Source organism: Mus pahari, chromosome 5 (genome assembly GCF_900095145.1).
Source record: "Mus pahari chromosome 5, PAHARI_EIJ_v1.1, whole genome shotgun sequence".
NCBI classification, from domain to species: domain Eukaryota; kingdom Metazoa; phylum Chordata; class Mammalia; order Rodentia; family Muridae; genus Mus; species Mus pahari.
In genome coordinates, this window is record NC_034594.1 from 166745561 (window position 1) to 166771920 (window position 26360).

General features: G+C 40.7%; 1 protein-coding gene across 2 annotated transcripts; it reads left to right on the forward strand.

Annotated features, from left to right (window-relative positions):
- The first annotated feature begins 301 nt into the window (after positions 1-301).
- On the forward strand, positions 302-23150 carry Cd34 (CD34 molecule). Of its 2 annotated transcripts, none has more exons than XM_021198209.2 (8): positions 302-602; positions 9535-9702; positions 11003-11262; positions 12637-12717; positions 20194-20350; positions 20589-20641; positions 20845-21009; positions 21704-23150. In XM_021198209.2, the coding sequence occupies exons 1-8, from the start codon at positions 524-526 to the stop codon at positions 21887-21889; spliced, it is 1149 nt and encodes a 382-aa protein (XP_021053868.1). In that variant the 5' UTR covers positions 302-523; the 3' UTR covers positions 21890-23150. The 2 variants fall into 2 exon arrangements, with proteins under 2 accessions (XP_021053868.1, XP_029394975.1); XM_029539115.1 differs by having other exon boundaries at positions 303-602; positions 21553-21794.
- Positions 23151-26360: the final 3210 nt, after the last annotated feature.

Here is a 26360-nt window from a genome sequence, read left to right on the forward strand (position 1 = left end):
AAATATGGATGATCACAGGAAAATTAATACAAATTCTGTGGATTTTCCTGGAAAATGAGTGTAAAAAAAGAGACGGTAGGATAGCAGATGGTCCGGACCTGTGAAAGGGTTATTAGTGTCCTATTCGTGTCCTGCTCAATTTTAACATGCAGCACAGATTCCACTGCGACTTAAAGGTGTCTTGGAATTGTGTTGTTTCCTGCTTAGCTGAAAAAATCATACTCCTGCAAACTCAGGCGTACACAGTGGCTTCCTGCCACACTTAAAACTTGAAAATGAAATCAGAAAGGAGAAATTTGACCCTGCCCAGAGGCAGCCAAGATGACAAGTGAAGTAGGAACTACGAGAGGGGCTGGCCTCGCCAAGACGCAACAGGGAGGGGATAAGCCAGCATCCCCCACCCACTCCGGACAGGGAGCAGGGGAGGAGAGCCAATATCCCCCACCCCTGCGCAGGGCTGAGGAGTGCGTCCCGCGCCGGGCCGCCTCCTGCACCGAGCGCATCTCCGGAGCGGTACAGGAGAATGCAGGTCCACAGGGACGCGCGCGCGGGGCTCCTGCTGCCATGGGGCTGGGTAGCTCTCTGCCTGATGAGTCTGCTGCGTGAGTATTAACAGCTGAGGGCCAAGGGGCCAGGCTATGGGCCGGGAGGAGGGAAGATGCCGGCCACTGACCTCACTTGGGAATCCTGCGCTCCAGGCGCAGAAGTGAGCTTACTCAGGTAGTGCTGGGGGATGCCAGCTCCTCTGCGTGGCCGAAGGTGCAAAGCTCAAAGTTGGGGCTAGAATGCAGACAGAAGGAAGGAAAAGTTCTATAACTCTCCTTAATTGAGGAAGCAAGGACCCAGAGTGGTCCAGAGAAGGGTCCAGGCACCCATTGTTCCCAGGACATGGACATAAAGAATTAATGAGGGTAGCCATTCCCAATAAGGGCCGGGAGACCTTTAAGGAGGACTGAGGGACGTTAGTGGAGGAGTCTGGAATAAAAAACAAGCAGAGAGAAAAAAAGGACAATTTTAAATTTCAGATTAGAAAGCTAGAGTCGCCCCTGCAGAAACCATGCAGATGCTAGTAGGGAGGTGGTTTGGTGTACACACCAAGTCCTTCTGCTCACCAGTCTTCCCCGTGCACAAACACACATTCATTGCTAATTGGAATTTTCTTGCTCTGCTTCCCTTCAGATTCTAAAGCTAGTGGACAGGCCAAGACACCTCCTGCTGCCCACGTATACTCCTACTTCTTAAGCTCTTCCCTTCTTAGGTTGGCAAAAAATAGTATTCACTCGGTCTGTAGCAAACTTTATTGCATTCGAGGGTGTTGTTCTTCATCCAAACTCATGTCCTTTGAGGTTTTCAGTGTTGTGAATTACTCATTTTGCTTTTAACCCTTGGGGCTCCTAAATATTCATTGTATATCTTAAAGGTCACTCAACACAGTTCTGCAGAGTGACCTGGATCTACCCAAAAGACCTCTTTGCTCCCAGTCTTCTGCGCCATTGCCTTTGGGTCCACCCCAAAGAGAGCTGGCAGAGGAGAAGTTGAGTTGGGTTCTGGGTTCTCCTGATTGGCAGCCCTGGACATGTCCATTTTGATGGAGTAAAACTTGCTTGGACTAAAATGCCCACAATGATGCTACACTGTGCACGGGTAGGTGACCATGGGCTGGAGTCCTCATTAGCTCTATACTTATTCTTTTGGTCACTCAACTCAGCACTGACCCAAGTCTGGGTGGAGTGCTATCTTTTCTTATTTCCTCAGCTTGCCAGTGTCAGCCTTGTCTTGGGCTAAATGGGGCAGGGTGGAGAGAGCATAAAAACCTCTGCAAACCTTGGGGAAATATGCTGAAGATATCAGTGTCTCAACTTTAGGGTAAAGGACAGGGCAGGGGCCAACATTCCCAACCCAGCTAGACTTCATAAGCCGACCAAGGCTCTGCTCTTTCTCCAAGAACTTCCTAGGGTTTGCGTTGAGTTTCTTTTGTTTGTTAATACTATTATTTTTCTGTCCTGGAATAAATTGTAAAATAAATTAAACTAATGAATTATGTAATTTAAAATGCCCACAGTAGACAACTGTGTTGTTATTACTGGGAAAGTTAGTGTAGATTGGAAAGTCATTCTGAAGAGACAGCTCTCTTCTGTCTCATGAGAACCTAGTGTGAACACTTTCTAGACAGCCTCAAGTGTCACTTTTTCAGGGGCAAGAGAGGTCAGTGACCAGAGTCTGGGTTGTGGCTGGAGACCACCAGGCCACACTTTCATATTCCAGCTGACCTAAAAGTCTTTCAGGTAAGTAGGAACCCCTTTACCTGGGTTTCCTTCCACAGGACCTTTTTTCTCTTACTCTAACACTTCCTCCAGCTCCTACTCACATTCCCTTTCTTCCTTTGGATTATTTGAATTTGATGATCCACAACTATATTCTGCCTGGGACTGCATGTAAGAAGGGAAAAAGAAAAGAGAAAATCCTTTTCACCAGTTTCCCTGCTACATGGTAAGGAGGGAGGAGTAAGAGTTTGGGGACTGCCAAGTAATTCAGTGATTTGAGGGCTCCCCTGTGAAGGATTAGACCAGGCTTCACAACCTTTGTAAATACACCTCATCTTGGCCAGCACTCCTGCCTGTCTGATAAGCAGGTAAGAGTCTAGGCCTCTCCCTGATCCCTTTGGCTTCATCGTCTTGGGCCTGTTCATTTGAGTTGCCCTTACTGCTTTCCTTTCCTGAGTGATCTTTATCTCTAAAATCTCAGAGCAAGGAGTGCCAAAATTGTAGCAGATAAAGTTGGGGACAAAATTCTGGAAAAAAAAATAAGCAAAAAGAGAGCAGATTCCACTGTTTATGATCTTGCCTGATTTCCTTTGGATTTCAGGCCTGAAGATCTAAGCTTACTTTCAGGGTTTCCCAGCTCCAGGCTCCAGTACTTGGGTTTCCTTCTCTCTTTGACTTTGGTTCATCTGACTAAATGTCCTATAATGTGGCAAATTAAAAATATGAAGGCATGGAAATTCATCTCTAAAAGAAATGTACATAGTGGCCGGGGCAGAATTTACGTATTATGGGTAGGGAGAGACTTTGACATTTCTAATGATAATATTTTCTTCTTATGTTGGCTAAAAAATAAAAACATAGTGTCTTTAAATTTGCTATCAAGTTTCCTGGCTGTGTTACAGGGAGACTGATGCATGCATCTTGAGGTGGGGTAGGGTAGGGATCCAAACAAATTGGAAGGCCTGGCAAGGTACTTTCCTGGACCTACACTTGGGATGGGCAGGGAATGAATCATTTCCCTAATGATGCAAAGGAAAAGGCCTCCTGGCTTAACTGGGAAGTCTGCTGCTTCCTGGAGTGGAAAATAAAAGCAAGCCTCTTAGAAAAGTGGTTATCTCTAGGTAGTTTGCTCTATTGCTTAAGAAAATGTGTAAATGGTTCTTTGGGTAAAAAAAATCTCAAAATGTTAGACAAGTTCTCAATATACAAGGGCAGGCAGGAGGCAGGGTGGCTAAATGGGAAGTAGAGTCTTATATTGGGGTGGGGCAGAAGGACTCCAGAATCTAAGGTAAAGACAAAAGGGTGAAGCTCTTGCAGAGCTAGAAGCCTTAAAGGAGATTTCTTATAGAATAGCTTCATTAGCACAGTATTAACTAACATTTCAAGGTATGCTACTGTCTCTTCTGGGTACCCTGAAATTTCACTCCATGCTTTTAAATCTCTGGCAAAAATTGCCCACGCATAGCAGATCTGCCAGAGAAGGACTCAGGGAGACTGAAGAAAATGGTATTTGGGTGGCTGACCTGCAGAAATGATTGTAGTGACCATGGTACTAACCTGCCATCCAGGAATGAGTGGCACCAGAAAAATGAAAGAAATGCAAGTAGAAGAAATGTAGACCTCCTGAGGATCCACAGAAATGAAGGGATGAAGACAAGCTATTTGAATATAATGGGTAATCTCACTGTAGTGTGAATGCTCAGGCCAGTTTATACTGACAACTCTTCTTTACCTCTGAAATTAAGGAAAGTTTCTGTCAAACTCTTTGTTCTAGTTCAGCAATGGCTCATGCTTGTGGTGCATAGCTTGTGGTACATAGTGTGGTACATCATAGCTTGTGGTACATAGCAGGTGTGAAGTGACTCTAATAGGAGTTTTTGAATGCTCACTTACCTACTAATGAGCTCATCCCACTTAAAAAAAAAATCAAACTGCATTTAGTTCTCTTCCTGTATCACTGTGAAATTAGCCTTTCTCTAACTTCTTATCATTGTTCTATTTATATTATTTGGATTGTCCCAAGTTTCATGAAAGTCCCTAAAGACCTGTCCAGTCAGCCCCAGTCCTAGAGAGATTTGTGTAAATCACAGTGATGCTAAAGCCTATAAAGGAAAGGAGTCAAATGATCCCTTACATTTTTTTGTTTTCTTCAGAATTTTGTAAGACCCTTTGCATGTTTGTAGTGCTTAAGAAAAAATGCATATATTATGAAAGTGAAATTAGTCTCCAAATGGGTTGTTTACAAACTTTTCTTATGAAAGGCAAGACAGAAAGCATCCCAGGCTTGGGATCTGGATGTGGCTTCTGATGCATATGACTTTGTATGACTTTATGGCACTTGAAAATATAGATGACATGCTTGACTGACTGACCACACAATATCAATCCCAACACAGAACTTTTCTTAGGACCTATAGTTTGTTAACTACTGATCTGGATGAAATAAAATCAGGTCTTTTGCAATATGACTTGGATTCTGGAATTTTCCTCATTATATGAAGATAATTAGATATCTTTACACTAATGTAAATTAGTAATGTAATAAATTTCCTCTTTAAACAGAGCATTAGGGACAGCAAGATGGCTCAGTGGGTAAAAATGTTTTCCATGCAAGTTTGAGGACCTGAGTTTGATGCCCAGAACCCAAATGGTAGGAGAAAAAAGACTGTGAATTGTCCTATGACCTCTGTGTGTACTGTGGTACACCTTTATCTGCACTCATCTCATTTTCTTTCTCCCTCTCTTCCTCCACTCTCTCTTTGTCACACACATTAATAATGAATATTAATAAATAATAATAAACCATAGAGTATCAGAATAAGACTAGAATTCTGTAGATGGTGAGTGTGAGTAGTACTACTGTTCAATCCTGTTGTCTGTCCTAGCGCTGCAGGATCTGCCAAGCATCCTGAATAAAACACATGTATGTTAAAAAAAAATCTTGACATTCAAGAAAATTTATAGCTTAAGTGAGGAGAAAGACAGTTAAACCTCTCCTGAGGAAGCGGCTCCTGGGACTTTGTGCCAGATGAGTGGTAGAGATAAGTTCTGTTCTGCAAAAGCAGAAGGAAGGGCCCTTTCATAATGATAGTCAAAGACCAGACAGTCTGACGACTTTGTATTTCCTCACCTTCTTTGTTCCTCAGAACAACCAGGAGGCAGGGCCTACTTTGATTTCATTTTACTGGAGAAGTTTAAAAGTTCTCAGTTGCCTCGGAGCCTCACAGCTAGAACACAGGAGAGAAGCACCTGGAACATCTATCTACAAGACTTGGCCTTTTTGTCTCTGGGCAGTTCTGCCTTCAAATTGGGTAGTCCAGTGGCTCACCTCTCAGGGATGTGACTTCACCACAGATATATTCAGAAATGTTGTACTGGTTAGGGGCTGGCTGAGGAGCTGATCAGAAAATTTCATCAGAAAAGAACTAAAACTAGCCTGGTGTAGTGGTGCACCCCCGGAATCTCAGCACTCAGGAGTCTTAGGCAGTGCAACACCATCCTTAGCTAAAGTGGGTTGCATAAAATGTCATTTAGCCTGGGCTACATGGCACCTCTCTGAAAGAAAAACAAAGCCAAACAACTACAAAAAACAAACAAACAAATACACCCAAATTCTATAAAAATATATGAAAAACATTAGACCAAGAATATATGGAAAATTGGTAATTTAAGTAATAACTTACTGAATCTTTTAGAATATGTAACCTTTTTATCAAAACTGGACAAAACTGGAATATATATTCCATATATATGTATATATATACATATATATATATACACACACACATATATATACATATATATATGTATATATAACTGGAATAAAAATATAAATCTCTAGTTTACTAATATTAAGTAAATTTTTTTCAAAATGTATTACACATGCCTTTGTTTCTTCAGAGTACCTACCCAAAGGACTTTAACTTTCATGATTCAAGTGTCTGTTTTTCATTTTAAAATTTCAGTTTCTTAGTTTTCAGCTGTTGCTTCTCCCTATATGTTTCTAATTTTCAACTTTTATTAGAATATCAATATAACCAGGCTTATATTAATACTGTATTTACAATGTGAACACAGTATTAATATTGTATTACCTTAGTACATACCTGTAAGGTCAGTGTCTGAATTTCACTACAAAAAATTCTTGGTGTTACATCTGTTGGTGTCCTAAAATCCTCATTTAATAACTTGCCAATAGCTTGTCTCGTGTCTTGTTCCAAGTTTGTTAAGTGAAGATTGACAGGAAGAAATTAGAAAGATAATTTAATTCTGAGTTAATCTATCTTTCCTGAGGCATGAGAGAGGGGCTCTTCCTTGTGTCCATGTGGAATGGAGGAAAGGTTTCCTTCTTTGATTTTCAGCATCTGAAAGGCTTTCAGAGAGTGTAGGCTTCTCTTATTCCCTTCCAGCATCGGAATCAGAAATTTGGAGAAAGAAGGCCAGTGTTGGATGGTTTAAGGTAGTGAATATGGGCAGAAAGAGAGAACAAAAAGACACATTGCTAGCCTTCGTAGAACCTTCTTTATAATCCATTAGATTATAGGGCTCTACAAAAGAGTCCTAGAGGCTAAGTAAGGCCCAGTGATGCATCATAGAAGGACCTATGCTGCAGTTTTTAAGTCAGGAGTGGCTCCTGACCTAAGGCTATGGTATTCCCTCGTGGTAAGCTAGTTCTTATGTAACTCTTCACTGACCCTCTTCTTTGTTCTGTTCTGGTAGCCTCACGAGCTTTGCTGCTTACCCTAGGCTTGGAGCTATACATCTGTCTCGGGTCCTCTTTTCATTTGCAATCCCACAATTTGCCAAAGAGTGGGAGGGATGAGGCTGCTACAGCTGGGAGCCCATCCCCAGTGGGTCCATGGCTAGCTTGAATCTGGAGTTGATTCACTGTTCTGGAACAGGCACCTCTGTCTTTAGAACTAGCAGCGGGTCTCTCTTCACATCTGGAAAAGTTCAAAATTGTTTGTCTGGGTGAAGGAGGCCCCTTGGGGGAGGGGTTCAAAAGCATGACATCATCTCAGCCAGGCCTGATTTCCTTTGGGGTTGGGCCAACCTAGACCAGATGGGATTCCCAGGAATTGATGTGTTTGAGTAGAGCAAGGAGGGTGTGGGCAGAAAGAAGGATTTCAAAGGGAAATTCAAGAGATGTCTTAGAATGGTACATTGAAAATATGATTCCTCTAATTCAGTGTCTAAATGCTACCACCACTTTCCCTTATAATAAATTCATGTCTTAGGGTCAGATTGGTGGGGGTCCTATCTTAAGAAAGAAGTAGCTTAGGTTGGCTTCTATATCTAAACTAAATAGGAATAAACATATATCCTACTGTCCACAAAGGCTTTGAGATCCTTAACAACTATCTAGTCACCAAGACCTACACTCTTTGCTGCTTGCCCAAATGATCTATATTCTTCCCCTGACCAACAACTTGGTGACATAGGTTTTTCATTTTTAGAATGAAGATAGTAATATTACTTTTTTCCCTATTTACCTGACACATAATAAAACATGATTTCTGTGGTCAATATTAGTATAGCCTGCTTGCTACTTATTGGGAAGATGGTAAAGATGGGAGATAGAACCCTGGCTAACACCTATGGAAAACATTCTTGGCCTTGGGTTGACTAGAAGTTAAAATTCTAACATCCCTCTAGATGTTGATGGCAATAGCAATCAGTCTACATTGTTGACCTTGGAAAAAATACAGAGTTAGATTTCAATCAGGAAAATTTAGAGATACACTTCAGGTATCCTTGCAAATAGTATTACAGTTGTCAGCTATGGAGTCTGAGTTGGTTTCTGAACAATTCACAAAGATGCCACATCCTCTTGTATGCTTGAACTTCACATTTGTAGTTGAGGCCAACTTGTAAACTTAACAGGTCATCCCCACACCTTAACCATACACCTTCTCAGTCACTGAGAAAACTTACTTTGAATCTGGAACCTTAACACTTTTGGATTTCAGTCTTACGTGACTGATCAGAACAAGATAGACCTTGGCCCCAGCTTGCAGTCCTTCCCTTCTTCCTGCCCACAACTCTGGCCCCAGTCTACTTCTTTCCTCTTCTTTCTACTAATGAGTCTGGCCCCAGCCTACTTCCCTTACCTCCTTCCTTCACATAACTCAGGCCCTCAGTGTGAAGGATCTTGCATGTACACATGGAACACTAGTATACCCATATGCTAACCCTTTTCCCTTCAAACAGTTACTCCTGGACCTTGGAAGTACATGTTGTGGTACTGAAGTTCACTCCTAGAAGGATGAGCCATCACAGGTTAATGCAGGTCTGAATGTGAGCAAAGAGCCATTGGAGCAAGGTGTATGAAGACTTGTAGACTCCAAAGTGTGATCTAGAAGGGAGGGTCATCTTGGTTTGACCATACAGGAAGTAAAACAGGCTTTGGGACACATAAGGTACAAGGTCAAGACTCTCCTTCCAAGTCTAAGGATATAAAGAAGAATGTGCAAGGGCAAGCATAAGGGTATTCAGAGAATGCATAGATCAAGAATCATTCTAATTTAGTAGTTTGATTTCCTGACAATTCATGTAAAAATAGACAAACAACCTATATTTAAGTATTAAACTGAGGTATGCATGCTTGAAAATGTGTGGTTCTGGCGAAGCTCTCTGTCCTCCTTCTATGAGACAGAATGAGAAACCAGTCTCATCAAGGTGAATTCCAGCTTAGAATCTCCTGAAAGAAGTTTCCAGGTTGCTTACTGCAGTTGAGTTCTTCATTTAAAGAAAAGGATAATGGGTTTGAAGGTCCTGAAGTTTGTAAATGAGCAAGACTAAGAATGAAAAATTATGCAAGGAGATTTTCATAGAGAAATTATAAATCTAGATTATTTCTGATAATTAATTGAACTTGAGCAAAAAAGAACAGTGTGTAAAATGGAGCTAAGAACTTAGCCTCTCACATTTCAATCCTTGTCATGTTTATTTAGGTAATTTTTTGTATCTTGGTATTTTGCTAAACACATTACAAGCGATGACATATTTCTGTGTTGCTAAAGTTTTTAATTATTTGTGACATTCCTGTGTTTATAAATGCTCAGTATATTTCATTAGGGAAAGCCTAGTAATAGGAAACGAGTTTGATGTCTAGGAATATATTATTAATGTTTCTCCATTATTATGGGCAGCAGGTATGTTCCAGTCAGATTCACCTAAAGCCATGAAGTTGAATCAGGCGTTGTCATGAGGTTCCAGGAAGGTTGAGTTCTAACTTGTCCTTATTTCCCTGTAACCTCTGGATTTACAGATTTAAATAACTTGACTTCTGTTGCCACGGAGACTTCTACCCAAGGAATATCACCATCAGTTCCTACAAATGAGTCCATTGAGGAAAATATCACATCTAGCATCCCTGGAAGTACCAGCCACTACTTGATCTATCAGGACAGTAGTAAGACCACACCAGCCATCTCAGGTAATCAGAAGTACTCAGCTAGTATAGCCTGTTCCCCCACAACAGATGAGATCATACAAACCAATAATTCAAGAAACGGTATTCCTTTTTTTTTAATTAGATGTTTTCTTCATTTACATTTCAAATGCTATCCGCTTTCCTAGTTTCCTCTCCGAAAATCCCCTATACCCTCCCCCGACCCCCTGCTCCCCAACCCACCCACTCCCACTTCCTGGCCCTGGCATTCCCCTATACTGGGGCATAGAATCTTTGAAAGACCAAGGGCCTCTCCTCCCATTAATGACCAACTAGGCCATCCTCTGCTACATATGCAGCTAGAGATACAAGCTCTGGGGGTACTGGTTAGTTCATATTGTTGTTCCTCCTATAGGGCTGCAGACCCCTTCAGCTCCTTGGGTACTTTCTCTAGCTCCTTCATTGGGGGCCCTGTGTTCCATCCAATAGATAACTGTGAGCATCCACTTCTGTATTTGCTAGGCACTGGCAGAGCCTCACAGGAGACAGCTATATCAGGGTCCTGTCAGCAAAATCTTGTTGGTATATGCAATAGTGTCTGGGTTTGGTGGTTGTTTATGGGATGGATCCCCAGGTGGAGCAGTCTCTGGGCAGTCTCTGGATGGTCCTTCCTTCAGTCTCAGCTCCAAACTGTCTCTGTAATTCCTTCCATGGTATTTTGTTCCCCTGTCTAAGAAGGAAGGAAGTATCCACACTTTGGTCTTCCTTCTTGAGTAGGAAATGGTATTCTTAAATAAGTTCTAAATGGCTCTGTGTTGGAAACATTTGTAGGCCATACATGACAAGTGAGTCCAGAATAGGACTGATTCTCATACTGTTGCTAAGTTCAGCTGGTATAACTAAGAATCAGTTTGGATTTAATTGATGGATGTCTCTGTTTTCTTCTAAGTGGTGGAAGATGGGTCTGGGTTCAAATCAACTAAAGGTCTTTTGTAGGATAAAATTTTCAGTTTCATAATTGGAGTGCACCTTGGCTACATTCTAGATCTTGCATGGCCAATCTGATACCTGCAGGTTACATGCATCTCAGGTTAGCTACAAATAAGGTCCACCATATTTGTAATGATAACATCATGATACAATATTAATAAAAGGGTGGAAACCCTTGTTATACATTATAGCTATGGTTCTAACAGCTGGCTTGAATTGAATTGGGCCAGGATTAAGATATAAAGTAACTGTAACCTCACCAAATTCCTGTTTCTGTGCAGAAATCTACAAAGTAAGATTTTGTGTTTCTGAGTGCATTGTGAAGATGCATATATATTGTTTTGGTGTATTCCAGAGACTATGGTCAACTTTACAGTTACCTCTGGGATCCCTTCAGGCTCTGGAACTCCACACACTCTTTCACAACCACAGACTTCCTCAACTGTCATACTGCCTACTACTTCAGACAGTGTTTCCACTTCAGAGATGACCTGGAAGTCCAGACTACCATCTATAAATGTTTCTGATTATTCGCCTACTAATATCAGCTTTGAGATAACATCACCCACTGAGCCATATGCTTACATATCATCTTCTGCTCCGAGTGCCATTAAGGTGGGTGAGTTGGGCCCCAAACGGCAGATTATGCCTCAGTGCTCATAAAAGCATGAGATTTAGGTATCTTGGAGTCAACATGGAATATGTATTTAATATTGCTAGAAAGGAGAGTCAGGAGGAAGATGGGGAGGAGAAGGTGGAGTCCAGTGAGAAGTCTGATCTGTGTTTTAGGTTTTGCATTTTGGGGAGATTCTTAGAGATCCTTCTAGTTTTCTAATTCTTCAGAAACACCATTTCCCTTTGGGAATATTTGTATCTGTCCCTTGTCTACTGGGGTTGCCTTTCTTAAAATAGTTAGGGCAAAGTATTTTTCATATATGTAAGGGCTTAGTAGCTATCTCAGGCACAGAATGGCAGTGAGGATGTCATCTAATGAATTGAGAACTGGACACATAAGAATGGTGAGTTCAGTCTGACCTTCTTGGCCTTGAGCCTGTGGCAATCACCAGCTTTCAATCTGAAGGACAGAAATTAGAGCATGTAGCCTACAGACAGCCATGAGGGACCTAGTTTTTGTTTGTTTTTAAAGAGGTAGCAGATAAATGGAAAGAGTCTTGGGGGCCAAGAGATAAACAGGTGTCACCAACAGCTGCCTGGCCACTCCATTGTCTGTGTGTAATTGACTGAGGAGAAAAACAAAACAATTTCCTCTTTTGCCCTTTAAGCATCACCAAGGATTCTCAAGATAAGCAAATGGCCTCTTGCTTATGGTCTAGATTTGTTAACAAAAGGCTTGATTCTCTCATAAGAGAAGTTTATGAGATGGGAACAATGTAACTACACTCTACATGCCCTTATCTGAAAATCTTTGGTCCAGCCTTTTTATTTTGGAATACATAATTTGATTTTGGAATAAATAATGAGATATCTTGAGGATAAGACCCAAAATGAAAACTTGTCTGTGCTTCATATATACCATATGCACATAATTTAAGGGTCATTTTATATAATACTTTTCAATAATTTTATACATTCAAAAGTCTGTAGTGTATATCTCCCACTTACATCACCACATTAGAGATCACAAAGATTTAGAATTTCAAACACTTTATATTCTGAATTTTTTGATTAAGGGTGCTCAATTTTTATTTCAAATCTCACTGAGCATGTCAACAACAACTAAAGGCAGCACAATTATGAGTTGAGGCCAGCACAGGTTACATTGCTACATTGTAAATTCTGGTCTACCCTGAGCTATAGAATAAGACTTGTCTCAAAAAAAGAAGTAACTAAATTAAATAACAGAAATCTCCAGGCCTCTAACAAGCTTTAAATTTAACTTTTCAAAAGAATACCTTGTCAGAAATGAGGTAGGGAAGAAGTGACAGACAAGGATACTTGCATATTCACTTTGCTTTTCTTTTACTATAGGGAGAAATCAAATGTTCAGGAATCCGAGAAGTGAGGTTGGCTCAGGGTATCTGCCTGGAACTAAGTGAAGCATCTAGCTGTGTAAGTTGGCATTGGTCTTCCTCCCACACACCCCAAACCCTCTGAAACCCTGAAGCTACCCTGAACTGGTCTCCTCTGAGTAAGGAATCTGGGACTTAGCAGAGTCAGGCTATTTCTGATATTGGGTTTGGGCAGAGGCCCCATCTAGTGAGCAAGAAGGGCAAAAACAATTTAAAATAAATTTTGTTGTTATTTGATGTTGTCAGATTTAACCTTGCTTTCATATTGAGAAAGTCCTTGTCATTGCCCAGATATGAACCATCCAACTAAAATGTAACTCAAAAGACTTACATGTAACTCTTTAGTGCACAGCGAATTTATTTTTGTGTTTATATTAAGTTTGATCTGGTACTTCAGAGGTATTTTATTTGTCCATTTTAATTTGCTGTGTTTTCATATTACAGTGCTTTTAATATCCAACAAGCCAGATCTTTCCTAATTAGACCACAGAAGGATGATTCACAACTCTTTAAAAAGAAAATCTTAAAAAGTTACACAAATTTGAATAGAAACTTGTCTGAAATCCTTGAGTTTTTTTTTCTAGTCTTATTTTGTATCTTTTATCATTTTTTTAATTTAAAATATTTCCCTATTTATTCCTACTCTTCCTCAACATATATTTTTTTTCTTTTGGGTAGGAATGGAACCCAAGACCTTGCACATACTAGACAAGTGTTTTGCTGCTGAGGTATATCCCTGACATTATTTACTACAAGTTTGATAGATTTTAAACAAGGATATCCTAACATATATTATAATTTGCTATCATGTAGATATTAGAAAATTATTGGAGTCTAATATTTATCTTTCATTTCTGTCTTTCTTGAATCTGTTAATTCTAGGAGCTTCTTGGTTGGTTCTTTTTCATTTTTAAAGTGAACTACCAAGGTATCTGCTATGATGTGTTATTTTTCTCATTTTTTAAAACAATTGTGATTCTTACTTCATTTTCTTGTCAGACTGCATTGGTTAGAATGGCATGGTGTGAATTTTGTGTGTTACAGTAAATCCTGTTTCCTGACAGTAACTAGGCCCTGGAGAAAGAATGGATGTGAAAGAAAAAGTGCTGTTTTCTTTTACAGTAAAATGTTTTCTTACAGATTGGGAATGCAGTGAAGGGAAACTTGTAGGTGACAGCTGGCTGTATGGTTTGGACAGACTTTGGGCTGTAGGGAACATGCCTTATTTATTTTGGCTACTCAAATAACTGGTTTCTTACCCACAGCTATCAGGTGGGTACCTCTGACTTACGAATCTTTTTAAAGTACATATTAAAAGGATCCTTTAACTTAATAGCATTTAAAAGTGACAGAAATCATAGATACAAGTTTTTAGAGTTACTCAGTGCTGTTTTCAAAAACATTTAGGGTAAACATAAATAGGCAAAGTACAAGCAACAGTTAATGTGTGCCTGATGCCAAATTTTAACCTTACTGATTAAAGATAAAGACAAAATAATCCCATCAGTTTTTATTTTGCCTACCTTAATGGAGTATTCTTTCATGTGTGTGTGTGTGTGTGTGTGTGTGTGTGTGTGTGTGTGTGTTATTACACAGGTCTGTGCCAGAATGCTAGTTATTTGTGCTCAGTATTTCCTATCTGTCTGTTGTTCTCAGGATCACATATAACTAGTGTCATCATCTATGTGCTACTCGGGAAAGAACTGCTCTTTCTACCTGGGGTCTATGCAGTCGGTCTGCACCATTCCTGACCAGAGAAAACTCTGTGTGTTCCTTTGAGTTTGGTGTAGGATCTATGATTAGGTTCTGGATAGAGCAGCCCCATCCCACCCTGATGTGAGCCAATAACAAGACTTCCACACTTCACAAAGTCTACCACTACAGAACACATATGAAGTGTTGTCATCCTCTGGAGTTCCCATCCCAGAGGGATGTTCCCATCCCATTTCTTCCTCAGAGCTCTTCCTCCCAAGGCCCAAGCAGACCTCCTGGGGTAATTTTTCTCTGGATCCAGAATTTCTAGCCATGGGTCCCAGTGTTTCAAGATTCCCTTCCTAGTCCTGCTAGTCTAATAGTCTATTGCAAAGGGCACAGTGCCTCCTAGCTGCAATAGGTAGCATGTCTGCTTGGTGTCAGAGGGCTTTTAAGTACTGGCTTTCTTCCTAGCTCAGAGGAAACATGTGGGTCACGACCCCTTTGGGGTCAAAGGATGCTTTCATGGGGGTTGCCTAAGACCATTGGAAAACACGGATATTTACATTAGGATTCATAACAGTAGCAAAATTAAAGTTATGAAGTAGTAACAAAATAATTTTATGATTGAGGGTTACCAAAACATGAGGAACTGTACTAAAGGACCACAGCATTGAGAACATTAAGAACCACTGTACTAGTGGGAGACTCAGGCCCTACCCACACCCCAAATTAGGAACATAAAGGATTTGGTTTTCCCTATTAACACATCCTGCAGAACTCATTTGATACTGATACCTACCTAGTACAAGTTTCAACATAACTGTGTATGTGGTCCTCAGTCTTCCCAGCCCTCATTTTGCAAGATGCATGATGAGCACCAAGGTACTAGCTCTCCCTGTGTGGACCATTTAGGTCTTTTAGTATAAATATTCTGTTACACTGACTCCCCACTAACTCTCCTGTTCTGCATCCTTTGTTTCTGAGCATCTTAAACATGCTAAGGAATAGCATGTTTTCGAGCATGTTGCCTAATCTCAAAGTCCGTGTGAGTAGAGCATCATGTCTCCCCAGGTCTTATTTCCATTCTTTCCACTTCACTATCTGCTTAATTTAGTGTTTGTGGTCAAGATTCTCAAGATCATTTCAAAAATGTAGGATTACTTTATTTTCTTATATCGTAGTCATAGATGCAGGGGAATTCACCAACATTTTTAATTGTGGTAAAATACCCACAACATGAAAAGTACTACCATGACAACTTCTCATTAAAACTGAGTAATTTGAACATCAACACTACACCTTGCAGTCAGTCTCTCTAGAACTCTGTATATCTTCCTATGACATGGTTCCCTACCACCAGGCAACTACTGCTTTCCTGTCTATCTCCATGAACTTGGTTACTCTAGGTACTGATATGAGATAACACAAATTACTTCTGTATTAAGTCTGAATAATATTCTATTATGTATGTGTACTTCATTCTGTCTGTCCACTCATTCATTAGTAGACACTTGTTTTTCCATTTGTTGGCTATTGTGAATAAAGTGGCTATGAACACATATGGACATGTTTTATGGCACCCTAATATAAACTTTGAGGTAAATACCAAGCTGAATAATTACTAAATGATATGGTAAATATATTTTAGAGGAGCTGCTATATTTTTGTTTTGTTTGAATTCTTGGAGACTGAATCCAGGTCTTTGTATATACTAAGCAATTTCTCTGTACTGTGTACTCCAATCCAGCTTACTGTTTTTTTTTAAATAGTGGCTGTACTATTTGATATTTCTGCCAACATTATAGAAGGGCTCTAGTTCCTCTGCATCCTTGTTAGCACCTGCACACCTCTACTCTCTGTTTTAAATACACAGCCAACCTAATGGATGTGAATAGTTATCTCATTATGGTTAAGTTTACATTTCCTGGTGCTTAGTGATATTGAAAATCTTTTCCTGTGCTCCTGGGCATTTGTATCTCTGGAGAAATATCAATTCAAGTTCTCTGTTACAAGAATAATTTTTGGAACTACTGTATCTATTTAGTTCCCTGTCTATTATATTTACTATTTGTATCCATAGAACTCACAAAGATGAAACTGTTTGGGTAGTTTGATTACTTTTCAAAGTTCATTATCTACTCAGAACACATTGTCTCACTTATACAGTATACCAACTTCCTCTGAGGCAGGCTATTTCCAACCTCTGATCACACATAGCTTCTGCTTTCCTTGCCTTCTACCAAACACTAAAGGTCAGTTTCCATACAAAAATCATCAGTTATAGATGGAGGGAAGACCGTCTGTTGGGAAGAAATATTTGGAGACAATTTAATGTCTTCTGCTTAGCCATTACCCACTTGTTGTCTAACCTATAACAACAATCTCTTAATTATTCCAGTCTCCTTAATGAAGATATGGGTTTTGCCTGTACTGCCAAATTTAATACAGCAAAGTATATAAAATTACTTTGAAATAGGTGGCTGCAGGGTGTCTTCGGTAGGGTTTCTTATTGTCATAATAAACACCATGACCAAAAGCAACTTGAGGAGAAAAGGGTTGAAACTCAAGGCAGATGATGCAGAGTCCATGGAGGAGTGCTGCTTACTGGTTTGCTTGCTCCTGACTTGCTTAGCCTGCTTTCTTACACAATCCAGGACCACCACATTCCCAGAAGTGGTAATACCCACAGTGGGTCGGGTTCTCCATATCAATCACTAGTTAAGAAAATGCACTACAGACTTGGATACAGAAAAATCTTATAGGGTCATCTTTTTAATTGAGGGTCCCTCTTTCCAAATATTTTTAACTTATGTCAAGTTGATAATAAACAAACAAACAAACAAACAAACAAACCTATTCAGAACACAATGGGGGACAATTGATCCTAGAAATTTAGCATTGTTAAATATTTCAAAGATCCTTTATAAATATGCATGTACCCTCTTTTCCTCCCCAATATTTGATGTGCTTCCTTAATATGGTAAGAGACATTGCAGAATTTAAGGACGCCCTTCTAGAAATATTAGTAATATATTCTGGTTTTTGTTTTGTTTTGGTTTGGTTTTGGTATTTTTGTTGTTGTTGTTTAGAAAGTAACATGTGTACACAGATGTAGTTAGATACTTTTAAATGTGGTTCTCACAAACAAAATGGTGACTCTGTGGCTTCTTCCTGCCCACTCTCTCCTGTGTTTGCCTGCAATGTCTCTTGGGGGAGGATGTTTATCCTAAGCAACCGGAGAAGCATTGTGTTTTGTCCAGGATCCACCTGCTCCTCTCCAGTGCAAACACAATTCATTGGGGCTGGTAGATCCCAGAGTGGGAGGCTGGTCACTGTTACTGCCTTGAATTTAATCCAACAAACTAACCGTACAGTGGAAGGACTCCAGGGAAAGGCCAACCAGTTGGGGTATTAGGCTCAACAACAAGTTTTTGAGTTCTTTTGTTTATTTTGTACAATAATAAGTGCGGTAATAGTTCACAATTACATAACTTGCACCATCACCCTCAATATATAGGCACTCAGGAGCCTTACAGTTTAGTCAGAGAGAAATGACAACAGTGAGGCAGAAGATGATCACAGTTTGCATCCCTAAGCATTACATTGAGAACTATGATTATTAGTAATAATAGTAATAGCTATTGTTTAGTACCAATCAGAATCCTTGTATATTAAATATTTTATACATTACTGTAGTAGTCACCACACAATCAGTTTAGAGGTGAGGAACCCAGTACAGACTAGTTGATGATGACTTGAAAAGATTCTAGAAAATTAGAGAGCAAGCATTAATATCCAATTAGCCAAAGAGAAGACTGGCTTCCTAGAGGACAAGGGATTTGAGTTGAGTCTTGCAGAACATGGAGCAAAACAGAGATGGTAGGATCTTTTCATCTTATTTTAGCTGAAGTGGGGCTGGGCAGACTGTCACACACCAGACTTGCTTCCATGTCTCACCCCCCCATACAATCCCCATGCCCCCAAGACAGCTTTACCTAAGCGCACTGAATTATTTCGGCTAACACAATTTGGATATGACTTTGCCCTCTTTTGCAAACTTCAGTTCTTGGTTATATTTTTCTTAAGGTAACTAGTCTTTATGCCTCAGTTTCTTGACCTGTAAAATAAAAAGAATAAAAGAATTATTGTACTCACTTTCTTGACAAGTGGGGAGCCAAATAAATAAAGATGTGAAAGGTACCTGACATTGAGCATTAGCCATAGTAACTGACATTTATCTTAACTGCTATCTATCTATCTATCTATCTATCTATCTATCTATCTATCTATCTATCCAAGATCATGTAAAATTCATAGCTTCTTCTCTTACCATCCACCTTATCCTCACATAAAGACAGACAAAAACACAACAAACACACAACAAACACATATACATTTTCTGACAATGCATGATAGCAAGTCATTATTAGGGCTTGATAAATGTTAAAATGGCTTTATATTGTCAAAGTACAGCTTCTTAGCACTGGAGAATGGCAGAAGGTTCCATTTTATTTAGATTTTGTTTAGATTCTGTGGGAGAACTGCCCCTTGTCTTTTCAGGAAGCAAACATTTAAACCGAAGACTCATAAATAATCCTGAGTCATTGCGTGTAGTCTCCCTCCTAACCTGAAGAGCATGGTGTTAGGGAAGGTGCTTTGCCCAAGTGGAGAGCTTATAAGGCTAGTCACATCCTGCTGGCCTCACTCATACCCAGTTATTTCCCTTCTGCTCTCTGTGATCCCTGAGGGCCTAAGGCCAATCTTGACTTTGTCAGGTACAGACACAAAGAAGGTTTTCCTTCCTCAGATCTCAACAAAAGGAAAATAACCAGGCTCCCTTCCAACTGTAAAGACCTTTGGACTCTACTATGGACAGCAGACCTGCCTCCAGACAGGAAGCCTTCTCCAGAAGGCTCAGGTCTGATGATGGTTATAACCTTCAGCAGTTTTCCCCTAACAGGAATGCTGTCAGATCTATAAAGCATTTTCTCCTTTGAAATCTGCCATCAAAACTGGAGAATGTCTTGGTTTGGGTTGTGTGAGGAAAGCCATTTTGATGAGAGGCTCTACAGTACATTCTGGGCAATGGGAGAGCCCATTCTGAAGGATATTGTCAGGGCCTCCAACTTTTGAGACTTAGTTGCTAAAAGTGATGGGGCTTATCTCCTGAGTTCCTGAGTCCTGTAGAACAATCAGCAACCTGAAGGAAGACCTAGAAATTTCATTAAATTGGTTTCTATGCTTTCAACGGAAACAATATGTCATTGTGAGCAGGGCTTGCTGATATAGTCTTAGAACAGTAAAAAGGAAGAAACTTCAATGAGATTGTGTATCGACTCATTGGCTTTCTCCACTACTCAACTTTGTTGGCTTTTGGCTATCATTTAGAGCTGGTGTAACAATGAAGCAAATTTTGTTATTAATTAGCATTAAATAGTCACTGTTGCATTAATTTGGTGTTAGCAGTGATTCTGAATTGAGTTTGAGCAGCATGCATATACAGGAAATTATTGAATAAGGAAATATTTCCTGATTGTATGTTCACATCTTATTTTTTTCTTACTGTGTTATGGCACATAAGTCAGCGTTGATGTTTTACATTGGAGTTCTAGAAAGAAGAATTTCTTGTGGAGAGCATAATAATGTGACTTGAATCAGAATTATTACCAGAGACTCTAGATGAGATTCGGGGTTACTAGTAATTTCACCTCTTGGTTTCTTTTCTCTCCTTTTCTTTTCTTTTCTTTTTTCTTTTCTTTTCTTTTCTTTTCTTTTCTTTTCTTTTTTTTTTTTTTCTCTTTTTTCTTTTCTGTCTTCCCAGGAGCAGTTTAAGAAGGAAAAGGGAGAAGATCTAATTCAAATTCTGTGTGGAAAGGAGGAGTCTGATGCTGATCCTGGTGCTAGTATCTGCTCCCTGCTTCTAGCCCAGTCTGAGGTTAGGCCTGAGTGTTTGCTGATGGTCTTGGCCAATAGCACAGGTAAGGTCCACTTGGGGGCTTTGGATTGAATAGGACTAAAATTAAATGGGGCCCATGATAGAAGATCCTGGTTGGAGCTCCTATATCCTCAGCTTAAGAAACCACAGGTGCTGGGAAGAAAGGTCTAGCTGAAAAGAACCATTTTGAATAAAAAAGAGCTTCTAGGACAACATGGGAGGACAGATCAAGATGAGCTGGATTAGCTTCTAGACTTAACAACCCCTGTTTCTAATTCTAGAACTTCCCAGCAAACTCCAGCTTATGGGAAAGCACCAGTCTGACTTGAGAAAGGTATGTTCACAAGATCATGCATCTTATGGGGAACACTGGATTAGGAGAGGAAGTGGTGACCTTCAGGCATCCCCTTCCTTCTTTCCATCCTCTGATAGTCTTCATCGTGGAATTCCATCAAGGGATACGGAGTGGTCTGGGCTTCTCACTGGAAGCCCTTTTCCACAAGTGACATGCTACCATTTGTTTGTCTTTTCCTTAAGCTGGGAATCCAAAACTTCAATAAACAAGATATTGGGAGCCACCAGAGCTATTCCCGAAAGACTCTTATTGCATTGGTCACCTCAGGAGTCCTGCTGGCTATCTTGGGCACCACTGGTTATTTCCTGATGAACCGTCGCAGTTGGAGCCCTACAGGAGAAAGGCTGGTCAGTTTGGGGGTACAGGGGCAAGCAAATGAGAAAGATAATGAACTTCTGGGGAGGCCCATAGATGTTATGAAAGGGAGAAGGAGAAATATCATAAAAGATATTTTTGACATAGGGATATGCATGCAGGAAGCATTGTACTTACAAAAGAGTAGGGACATCATGCAGCAAATCTGTAGAAGGGTAAACTGGGGCAAGCTCATCTGCTAGTCAATGTCACAGCTGATTTATGTCATCTACTCATTTTATCCCAGATAGTTCATCTGGATAAGAGAGAATAGGCTGTTAAATTGGACATGCTTATTTGTAAACATATTGAATGCCCCATGGGAGCCATTTTGCTCACAAACATGGGACATATGGAAGGGAAATCTACTCAAAGTGTTCTGGATAGAGGGAGGGAAAAAGCTGAAGGTTGACTCTTGCCAATGGCCGGTATCTACTGGGGAGGCTCTTCTGCCCCTGAGATTGATTTCTTATGGGGTTGGTTACTGAGCCACATTGACATGGTGTGGTGCCTCTCCTCTGTCCTTTCTCCTCTAGGAGCTGGAACCTTGATGGCTGTTGGGAAGAAAAGAGGCTGCACATGTAGCTGTACCTGCTCTGCCCCCACTCCTACTTCCTTTGTGCTCTCCTCACAGTACCTCACAACCCTGCTTACCAGATAATGCTACTTTATTTCTATACTGTCCAGGGTGAAGACCCTTATTACACGGAGAATGGTGGAGGCCAGGGCTATAGCTCAGGACCTGGGGCCTCCCCTGAGACTCAGGGAAAGGCCAATGTGACCCGAGGGGCTCAGGAGAACGGGACCGGCCAGGCCACTTCCAGAAACGGCCATTCAGCAAGACAACATGTGGTGGCTGACACAGAACTGTGATTTGATTGGGTGGGCAACTGGGTGGTATCCAGGAAAGTGGCATCTCTTGTCTCTGACTTCATGCTGCCTTCAGCTCATGTCTGGCCTTCTCCTATTACATACACTTCTGAAACTGTTCCTGGGACTCTTCACCTTTGGGAAAGCAAATAAGCTGCCCCCTGCACATTCAACTTCCTGAATCCAATCTCTGACCTCTGGGTCAAGTTGTGGTGGGAAAAAGCCTAGGTCTAGAGGAGCTGCCAAGAAGCTTGGTGGCTATGTAGCACTTGCCCTGGACCCATTTCTCCTCTCTTGCCTCTTCATGGGAACTCTCCGGAAGACTAGCTTTTCTAAGCTACAACTTCTTCCCAGGAAACTTTGCTTTTTTACTGCTTCTTCCCCTACTTTATGGAAACCAAGGTATTCACTGACACGTGCTCCCTTGCAAGGGTACAGCCAGAAAAGTGCTATTTTAAAATACATCCTTTAAAAAATGCATCCCTTATAACTTCAAGACACTGTGGATTTAGTCACCAACTTCTCTGTCTACAGAGGCCAGGACAACTTTCTGACTGAAGCCTACTCAATGTTTTAGAGCAATAGCTCAACCTGATCCCTTGGGCCCACACAGAAATCTCATTGGTTCAACTTAGACAGGACAGTGGAACTAGACTTTGAACTGAGCCTCTGTTTTTTGTTTTATTTTATATGTGAAGCTGGGGTTTGAACCCAGAGCTTCACATATATTTGGCAAGTCTTCTACCATTGAGTTATATCCCCAGTCCTCCTCCCCTTTTTTATTTAGAGACAAAGTCTCATGTATGTGATCAGGCTTGCTTTGAACTATACAGTCCAGGCAGACCTTAAACTTAAACTCTTGCTTTAGGCTTCCAAGTAGCTTGCATTACAGGCTTGAGCTACCAGGCCCAGCTGAGCTAAACCTCCTGACCTGAGCTCCTCAAAGGAATCCTCTTGCTCTGAGGCCTTGGCCTTCTCTAAATTACATGACTTCCCCCTTCCTCTGACTCCTGGGGGAGCTGTGGCCTCAGTCCCCTGGCAGATTTCTTTCTGTCTGTGACTTTCCTAGTTCAGACTCCTTCACTATTTTATAACCCTTTGTGATCAGAGGTTCAGAATACCTACAAAGACTATAAGCTTCCTCTCCTGGGGTTAAGGGGAGAACAGGGGTCCTGATTTTAATGATGGCTAAGAACAAAATTTTTCAGAGATGAGAGGATTGGGTGTATTCTCTTCTGAATAAACGTGATGAGTGAGAACGATGTAATTAAAGTGATGATGAAATCTGTTCTGTGGCCCTATAATGCTGACTGTGCTAACTGATCAACTGGTTTCCATATCAGGCTTGGGAAGATTGTATGGCAGTATGGGGGAAGTCAACCAAGGAGGAGACTGCCATTCCTTTCCATATTGAGAGGCAGAGAGGCTGAAAGCTTTCCATAGTAGGGAGAAGGGCAGGCTGAAATGCTCTTTCAAAAGGGTGAGGCATGTTGGATATTCAGAAACATCTTTCTGAGAAGAGAGGCATATGAGCGGCTGCATGCAAAATATACAAATAAGGGGGTAAAGGATTCATATTATCTGAGCATCCTCTAACCCAGCTCATAGCATAACCAGGAAGGACTATGTGAGGTCTATTCTGTATCTGGCTACCAATCCCAGATTACAGCAGCCACATATAAGCACTTGCTCACACCAGATTCTAGGTGATCTGCCCTCATGCCACAGGAAGTGGAAGAGGAGAAAGACTGCTGGACTTTCAGAGGCCTCTAGAAACACCCCTAAGTGCATAGGGAGTCAGAGGCTAAACAAAAATTTATTCCTTAAGTCCTATCTTGTCAAAATCATACACATCTTTAACCTATTTATTTCTAGTTTTTGTCTAACTATGCTAATGGAAACTTCTCCCTAGGATTAAGGAAACTAGGGGACAAGGCTTGACCTTGCCCAAAATGTGACTTTTGGGGGATCAGAAAAAGGCAAGATGGTGATTGAACATAAAAGTCTAGTTAGCCTCCATTTGATAACATGTTTTTACAGTGAATGACCAGTTAAGGGTCTGGCCCTGGTTAGTGGTGTCTGGAAGAAATAGGTTCTGGGAATGGAGTCTTTGGAAACATTGGAGGGAGGAAAAACAGCACCTGGGACTCAGAATCATTTTACTCTGAGTTTTTGAGGGTAAAGACTTTAGGGGAAAGGTACATGTATGTTCTGGGGATGGATGGAGTAGGGTCCATGATAGCTTAGAAGCTTACTCTAAAGGCCTCATTTAAACATCATTAAAAGGCTTCCTTAAAACATCACTTTCCCATTGGGCCTAAAAATCATAATGCAGCAATGGCACCACCTGCTGGCCCTGCTGGGTTCCCACTGATCAGCCTCAGTACTGGTATTTTGTATTTGTTGGGTTTCTTTCTTGTGTGGGCCTACCCTTAACAATCTAGTCTTGTTTACCGCATTATTAACAACACACACACACACACACACACACACACACACACACATAGAAAGGTAACAATGGAGAGGACTTTAAAGATACATTTAGTTCAACTCCCTATGTACAGCAAACCCACACCAAAGATTTAGGAAGGATGTCCTAAACATGAGGCTTCTTTTCATCTTAGCTTCCCGCTCTTCTGCAGAGGCTTCTAGGTTCCTTTAATTGGGTATCTTGATGCTAGTGGCATGTTTCAGAGTGAGTTTAGAACTACAGTTTTGTATCATTTCACCACCGCATACTGTGCAGGACTCAAAAGCCTAGCAAGTCCTGAGCCTAGAACAAAAATCCTAGGAAGCTATGAGGCTCTACATTCATTATGATTGTGCACATGGACTCCTGCCAGATTTTCATATAAACAGATATATGGCACTCTCCTTCAAGTCTGGACAAGTATACTACCCTCTTTTTATCTCTTCTAAATAAATCAAACTTATATCCCTTTGTCAAGGCATAAGCTCAGGGATAGGCTAACAACATTTTTGCAATAGGATGCTACTCACTTCCTTATAAACCTACTCATAGCCCAAGGGTTTTCTATTGCAATTTATTCATTCAACAAGTCTTATCAAAGGCACTGTGTGGCTGCTGCTCTAAAGACAGGATAAAGCAGACATTCAAAGAGCTCTAGAAGAGGAGAAAGACAGCAAAATATTTTAGCTTAGTAAAAATACACATACATTTTCAGGTAATATTCAGAACTATGATAAGCTTCCTCTTCAATATGTTCCAAGGCCCCTTGGTGGAGACTGAAACCTTAGCTAGTAGTGAGGCCTGCAGACAATCACTGTGATATGTTAAGAGTTGACCTGATAACCATGATGGCTACCAAAGGACAGAACACTATTTGAGGAACTGCATTTACGAGATTGGCCTGTAGGCATGTCTATGTGGTTTTTCTGAATTGTTGATCAATATAGGCAGTCCTGTGAAGTATAAGAAAGATAGCAGGATGTGAACCTGAGAACAAGAGAGTGAGGAACATTCTCCCACAATCTCTACTCCAGTTTTTGCCTCCAGGTTCCTGTCTTGAGCCCTTGCCCTAATTTGCCTTGATATGTCAGGTAACCTCTTTTCTCTCCAAGTTGAGTTTGGTTAGTGTTTGATTGTATTAACAGAGACAAAACTCAGACAGCAATGAACTATTCTTTTTATAGCTCTTTGTGGAACTTTTTGTAGGAGCCTCCATAATTTGGCTAGTCATTTTAGACACCACTGGCAAACAAACTGATAAAATTGATTTACATACGAAGTTAGTATTCAATAAGCAAAAGACTATCTGCTTTGTCTTCCCTGAGCATGCCTTACCAAAGATGAACACAACACAATGTAATTCATGGACAGCAGCACCAGCAGATGAAGCAATCAGAGCAGCCATTCAGCAGAGATGAACTGTGGCATTGTAAGGGTCTCAGACACAAAACTATAGGCCAGCAGTTATTCTAAACTCTAACTCATCTGAATGTCATTGGCCTTGGTCAATCAATTTACTATTCTCTGAGCTTCATGGCTCTTCCACAGAAGGATTTCCTAAGTTACACTTGGTTCATGAATAGAACTGCTTGGACCTGCTTGAGTTGCTTTGTGGTCAACTCATGAGGCTTTGGAGTCAGACAAGCTACAGCTGGATTCAGCTCTGATATTAGCTATGTGACCTTGTATTACATTTTAAATCCTCTTCACTCTCTGTTTCCTCATTTGTGGAAAAAGGGAGAAAATAATATATAAAAAGATGTTATACCACAAATGACAGCCTCATGTCTTCAATAGGGTGGGACAGAATCTCAGAAGTAATTAGCTCATTGGTCAAAGAAAACACTTTAATAACATTTGTTTAAAGAAAGCAGAAGAGAAACTGGAGAGATGGTTCAGTGGCTAAGAAAGCTCATTGTTCTTGTAGAGAATGGCAAAAGAAAAAAAAAGAAAGAAACAAAAAGAGATGGGTGTGGTAGCACACGCCTTTAATCCCAGCACTTG

Coding starts and splice junctions, on each gene's coding strand:
- Cd34 (XM_021198209.2), top strand. CDS start 524: ATGCAGGTCCACAGGGACGCGCGCGCGGGGCTCCTGCTGCCATGGGGC. Junction 603..9,534: donor CTGCCTGATGAGTCTGCTGC/GTGAGTATTAAC, acceptor CTGGATTTACAG/ATTTAAATAACTTGACTTCT. Junction 11,263..12,636: donor CTGCTCCGAGTGCCATTAAG/GTGGGTGAGTTG, acceptor CTTTTACTATAG/GGAGAAATCAAATGTTCAGG.